Below are 6,874 nucleotides of genomic sequence, written 5' to 3' on the forward strand. Positions count from 1 at the left end.
TACTTCCAAGCAGGATCAAGCATGCTAAACTATCAAAAGTTAAACTTGTGCGCAAACATACAGAAGTCTCCTTCTTACGTCACTTTATATCTGATTTTATCGCATTATTTTGTTAATCAATGTGTTACAATCACCAGCTATTAAGTTGTCGTGATATGTTTAGCAAAAACTATGGCAGTCTTCAGTAGTGCATGCAAAGCAGATCCAAGGGTGATCAAATGGAAGAGGGAAGAGGGGAGGGGGTGGTACAAAGTGAGATGGCTCTTTCTTACTCAATTCTTGACAAAATATGTGGTAGAGAATTTGGGCCCCCTCTTGCTTTAATGAAAAGGGTGTGGCAATTTTGGCTAGATTTTAGATTATAAATATACACCTTTTATATATTAAAAATAATGTCAAATAAAGGAGCATGATCGTTTTTATTGACATAGCTGTGTTGGAGAGCCTCATTGTATGTATTTTGAAATCAGATAATGCTTCATTTATTCAGTGCAAGTTCCATGTATTTAGCCTTGATTTCTGCCACTCTCTTGGGTCTGATTCTTGGAGAGTGTGCGCTCCTTTCCCAAGCAACAGCTAGAATTGAGCCTAATGTGCATTACATTTCATGCTGAGCATGACATCAGAACAGGGCCAGAGAAGTTTGAAATTAACCCAATCTGTACAGTGAATGGTTACCCTGTCAATATTAGCATAAAAGCAGGCAATTAAGTCACACTAGCTCAGCGCAATTGAACCGTCAAAAATGTTGAGTCAAAATGTTTGGTAGGTGAAACTAGAGTTTGCCTAGCAGGACATATGGTCTTACGCCTTATGGTGTAATGTTTTGGCTTTTAAGAACCATTTCAAAATGTTTTTACTTAAGTTCAAGAAGGGTAACATCATGTTACATTCCAGAACATTGTTTTGCTGTCATTATTTGGAACATGTTGCAGCCTACCAGAGATTTCTTTTTATCAAAAGGTTTCTTTTGCTTTTCTAGCTATGTGGCAAGAACGTCTTTAAAATCTCTCATAGTTATTTAAGGAAGAAAAAAAATACTGTTTAAATGTTGCGGACGTTATGTAACGTCCACAAATCAGATTTTTGTTATATCTATTTTTAGAAAAGTTCAGGGTAAAATTTATATCTCTTATACATTAGCCCCAGTGAGGGATTTTTTCTTATACAAACGTTTGCAGTCCAATATATTTTCCAAGTTTTATACAGCAAGTTAAAACTTTGCTACTTAATTATACGTTGTCAATTTTTTTTTAAAATTAACCACCGTACTTACTTTGGGACCCCCCTGAATACATAGTTGTCACAAGGGAGCTGAAATATATTTTTCTGTGTAGTATAACTTGTTTTCAATGTAGTACAGGGTATAATTTCAAGTCCAACGTCTTTTTTAAAATCTTGATTCTGACACCAATCAAGTGGGTGGAAATAGACAACAGCGATCTTTAATGAAGATGACTGCTTAAAAAGTGTTACTAAAAAGGGTCAGGTTCCACTTCACAGGTTCATTTATATCACTGGAGCCACACTCTTTCAGTTCCCAGTTCAACCTAAAACTTCTGGCAAACCCACCACAAAGTCCCTCCTTAAACATAAAAGGCAACAACATATATATTTTGCTGCCCAAGGCATAGTAATGTCTGCACTCCACACACCTTGGTTGATATCATATCGCTCAGCCACTTTTCGTTGTTCTAAGGTCACATTAGCTCCCCCAACTCCCCCAAAGACATAAATTGTCTTCCCTATGATAGCAGCCCCAGCAAAGTACCGCGGAACATGCATTGAAGCAACAGATTGCCATTGTTCAGAAACAGTAGAATACACTTCACAACTAGGAAGAGCAATGCGCACATTACACTCGTTACCCATAACAAAAATAGATGACCCTGAAGATACAGCACATGCTCCACCTCTAGGTTGTAACATTGAAGGAACGTCTGTCCATGTGCCTTGTTCTGGGTCATACCTCTCAACAGAGCTAAGATATTCGCCATCTCCAGCTCTCATTCCACCAATCGCGTACAGGAACTGCCCGTCACTTACTGCACATGTGATTTCTCGTGGGACATTCAATTGGGTTCCCAGAGTCCAGATGTTGATGGAAGTAACATAAATTTGTAATGTTCCTCTGTTGACCCTTGAAGCACCAATAACATAAATGCAATTTTTTAAGGATGCAACTGCTGGAAATAAAACCTCTTTTAACATAGGCGACATGGTGGTCCAGGTGTTTATTTTCAGATTGAACTTCTCAAACGCATTTGATACCATGCCATTTCTTTCTCCTCCAACAGTATACAGCTCTCTTTCATGCTCAACAAATCCATGCCAGTTAATTTAGTTTGGAAAATGCTCCAATTCAAACCAATTGTATTCCTCTGGGACACAACACTGGACTGAAGTTTGTTGAGTTTCCCTGCTCCTTTATGCACCGCAAATGGTAATAACAACATCAATGGCAGGTTGAAGACATTTCCTCGGTTTTTGAGAAAACAAAACTTCAGATGAAGCATTACTGTCTACGGCCTGCTCAACCAGTTCTATGCAAGAAGAATAATAACAATGAAACTTTAGTGCTAACAAAAGTTGGAAAGAACGTGGTCGGAGATTTCCGATGCCGTGCAGTAAACGAATTCGGAGCAGAATTTTCGGAGCCAGCGACATTAACAGTTCTTGGTAAGTGCCTTTATCTTCAACGTTATACTTGCTTCAAAGCTGCCTTTCCATCTTATCAGCCCCTCTGCATTGGTTTGGCCGGACAAAAGAGCCCTCCGCGTCAATTAACGTTCTATGCATGCATCACATTTTTTCCATATTAGCAGTTAAGAAGTTCTGCTTTATGTACTTTACGTATGAACTGCTTTAATGACGGTCTATTTTTCTCTTTCCCAAACCCCATCCTTCGCATTCTCCTTCGTTCAAATCCCTCTCGGAGTCAGTAATTTTTCCATGATTTAGCGCCGGATGTGGAAATAAAATGTCCATCTACGAAGATGCTTCACAGCATCACTTGTCACTGACCAAAGCCTTGTATGTTATCTTTCAGGAATTGTAATAGGTGGACCTGATGAAAGACCAGTGCAATGTTGCGACATTTTTGTCAACGGTGCTGTTGTTGCATTCTCCAGTTTTGATGGGACTTTTGAGATACCTGTGCCAAAGCCAGCAAAGCGATTAGTGGCGACATTTCGAGATTATATGGAAGAATACGAAGAAGAAACAGTAGTGCTTCCTTTTCGAAAAGGAACGACAACATTTCATAAAATTCACCTCCGCCCGGAAGCGCCACCAATCGAGCAGAGGTAATCATACCAGCAAATAGTTTGATTGACAAGGACGGAAATCCTAAAAAAGGCAAGGCTAAGGTGAAAATACAGTTCAACGATCCCAGGAACAAGCGAGACATTCTAGAATCACCTGGCGATTTCACTAATGTAGATGAAGATGGTGAAGAACAATTGCTCAGAACGTATGGCCTTTTTAAGATTAAACTACAGGACGACAGCAACCAAAACCTTGGCCTCACTAAGAATCTTCACATTAACATTGATCTTGAACAACTGACCGGTGAGAAGTTTGACGAATCTGAACCCTTTCACCATTTGTGGTTGCTAGATGAGAAAACCGGTAGATGGGTGGACGCAGGAGAACTTGAACGAAACCAAGAACTAACACAACGTCCCACGAGACAATTAAGGAACAGGGCATTTTCTGGAGAAATAACACCTGAGAACTTAGGATTTGTATGCAACGTGGATAGAATTCAACAACGGTGTTTAGCCAAGGATAGAGCTAACGCTGAGGGGGAAGGAATAGACGGTGCAAAAATCATCAGTATTTTCGTAAATGGAGAGAATAGTGCGCGTCAAGTCCTTCAAGGGTACCAATACGCACACACTAACTCAGATGGGTATGCATGCATCTTGACTCAGTGCAACAGCGAAGGCTATCTCGAGGTGGAGAAGGATGGATTGCCTTTACTACCTAATCAAGTGGACCGCCTCCCTCCCGAAACGGGTGCTTCTGTTGTAGATAAGCGAAGAATCAAATTTAATCCAGGCGCACAGACTGATAATGGCCCAGTTTACCAGGAAAGCGAAGAGGGGTCTTGTAAAAGGGAGAGTGCGGGCCAGAGCTTCTTCTCATCTCACCCTCAAGAGAACAGACCAGTAGTCTTCAACCAAAAATATGTTCCTCTGGTAGATGAAGAGGGTTTCCGCGCGTCGTCGCGTTTCAAACGATGCTTCGTTAAGATCTCGACTTCTGGAACGACAAGAACATTTGTGGAGGCAGAAAGTTTCTCCCCAGATGGACAAACAAAGCTTGGAGAAACGGTTAAACAAATCGAAGAAGTCGATAATTTATATGCAGCACGCCTAGAGTACAGTTGTCCCCAAGTAAGGATGACGCTAATTCACTTTACTGTGTTAACGGGAGAATGCCAAAGAAGCAAAGTGCAAAAACGCCTGGGTGCGGGAGGTGTCAGTGGCCTAGCACCAAACGTGGAGAGAGTTGTCATACCAACTCGTGATGTTTTGTCTGGCAGTGCTTTTGGAATTTTCGAATGGTCGTCCGGGGTCGCCAGCCCAAGTTTGGAGGAATTCGACTTAATTTTGCGATAGACGAAAATGGTGGAGGTGAATTAAAAGGTTTTGCAGTAACCTTTATTTGTGCAACGTAAATTCCTTATGGACCGCTAAAACGTCAATTTATAGGCCTAGAGTAAGCTTTTAAAGGCAAAAAATGTTACATTTCTACTAAAAGTGAACGGACGTAGAGATATTAGTTGAAAAGGACTAACAAACGTGTAATTTGATTTGTGTTTCGTGGTCTTGTATCTGTAGAATACAACAGCGAAGTAAGTCATGATCTTCTGCTCCTGTAAGGACGATAGTGTTGACATAGCCCGATTTAGCTTGTTAAACAAAAACTTCCACTACAAACGCCCCAGCAAAACGGAAACAATTAACAAACAACCTCTATTAAGAACTGGATCGTTGGATAATGCAGTTCGAGAGTTTTCATTGGCTTGGCCATCATGGGTTCTGAGTCAATATAGAATACTCTGCAAATATGGTAAGCGTCCGCATGATTTTTTCTGGCGTTTTTGTTTTTATTTTACTCTAGTTTCTATATTTTGGGAGCGTTTTTGACAAAACAATGATGTCACTCGCGTTTGTTGAATATGAGAAGATTATAGCCAATTTGGCGCTACGCGCGTCTTTGGCTATCTGCCATCTCACATCTAACACGCGCTCGTGGAATCATTAAAAATTATAAACAAAAAGCAACTTCTCTTTTCAAAACCTTAGGATTTATTAAAATCTTGCTTTGATTAAGTTGTGCTTCTCCGAAAAGATACAGAAGTTCACTCTATTATTCCTGGATTATACATCTTCCAATTGAAAGAAAAAACCCTCTCGTGAGTTTTCACCCGTTTGCCAAGCGTTACTACCGTCAAAGTTTTGAAAGCTAGGTCTGGTTTTCGAGTGATAAATATGTGTTACATCGACCGCCATCTTCTCTCGCGCGTGAGTTGAAGACACCCTTCCCGGCATGCATTGCGATAACGTCGCATGGACGTGGCATAGTAAACATCGATGAACTCTTGGCAATTAAATATGAAATACGTTTTTGCAATGAAAGTTGACAAATTTAACTTGTCCTGCTCATACGTATTCAGCTCAGCTAAAATTGTTTAATATGTGTCCATGTTTAGCCCCAAACTCTCTACTTACCGAAAAGCTCACATGTTCAAGCTCAGTTTTACCATGTTGAACATTTGCAGGAGCCATAGTCGGGGACGGAGACCGTTAGTCTTGGGATCTGCGCGCACCTATGATGTGGAACAATTTTTCTATGTATTTTTAGAGCAAATTGCGCCATCCTAACGTCATATATCCGCGCGGATCCACGTACATGTCAGGGGCTCTCGCGCGGATGTTGCCACGTTGCGTGATCAAATGGTGAGAGTTGCGAGATTCTCTTGCAGCGTTTTCACAGCGATGACAGGGAATAAGAACCAGGGCTCTTATATGTGGTTTTATGCTCTGAGCTTATGGAAAAGGTAAGTTTTTCAGGGCCTAAAACATGACTTTAATTTCGCGCTGTGAATGAATAATATCTGCTCGCGCTAATTGTACGCGTAAGCTTTTGCGTTTGTTCTGTAAAGAAAAGTTATGTAAGAAAACTCTTTACTCTGGTATCGAGTTAATTTGTGAGTTTCCCAAACAATGCTTAATCCTAACCAAACCCTGTTTTTGATAGTTTCTTATTGTTCCTGTACATGTTTGTTTGGCGAGTTTGCAAAAGTTTTTGAAAGGAAAGTCTCATTTGCATATTGCAGCGCGTGCACTTTCAAATCCGAGTCGGTGTTTTCAATTGTCAACAAATCTTGACAAAGATTTCTTTCGTTGTTTTTTGTGCCGAGATGCTGCAACAATTTTCACCAGCACCAAAAGGCTACTCATTTCATGCGTGTTTCTTTAACATAGTGAAAATTTACACTGCGAAAATAAAATAGACAAGGAGTTTTGATAACTCAACCAACAAAATCGGAATCGTTATTCGAGGTGATTACAGAAAGCGTCATCGCAATTTTGCTGATTATTTCTGCTGTATTCACCTATTTACAGCTAAGCTTTTAATATGTTCTCAAACATTTATCAACAACCTTAAACATAGTTAAAAACTAAGGATATTATATGAGTTCGATGTACGTTTTTATACGAAAGTGGGAAGTCCAATTTGTCAGGGTTTACTGACTGTACAAAACACGCATCGGCGGGCGCTCTTATTCATCGACAACAGACAATTTATTGGATTTTTACACAAAAAAGGCTAAACAGCATCTACACATTCTCCTTTCCTG

General features: G+C 40.2%; 2 protein-coding genes across 2 annotated transcripts; one reads left to right on the plus strand and one right to left on the minus strand.

Annotated features, from left to right (window-relative positions):
* Nucleotides 1-1,032: 1,032 nt before the first annotated feature.
* Nucleotides 1,033-2,361, minus strand: LOC149118652 (kelch-like protein 25). The gene has a single exon (XM_089299060.1). It carries the CDS (start codon nt 2,272-2,274, stop codon nt 1,546-1,548), a length of 729 nt encoding a protein of 242 aa, XP_089155186.1. The 5' UTR covers nt 2,275-2,361; the 3' UTR covers nt 1,033-1,545.
* Nucleotides 2,362-2,507: 146 nt separating this feature from the next.
* LOC149118653 (cartilage intermediate layer protein 1-like) lies at nt 2,508-4,625 on the plus strand. The gene is made up of 3 exons (XM_089289143.1): nt 2,508-2,679; nt 3,050-3,305; nt 3,395-4,625. Exons 1-3 carry the CDS (start codon nt 2,508-2,510, stop codon nt 4,623-4,625), a joined length of 1,659 nt encoding a protein of 552 aa, XP_089145269.1.
* Nucleotides 4,626-6,874: the final 2,249 nt, after the last annotated feature.

This window comes from Orbicella faveolata, unplaced genomic scaffold, assembly GCF_042242905.1.
Source record: "Orbicella faveolata isolate gen_17 unplaced genomic scaffold, um_ofav_v1 contig_1, whole genome shotgun sequence".
NCBI classification, from domain to species: Eukaryota; Metazoa; Cnidaria; class Anthozoa; order Scleractinia; family Merulinidae; genus Orbicella; species Orbicella faveolata.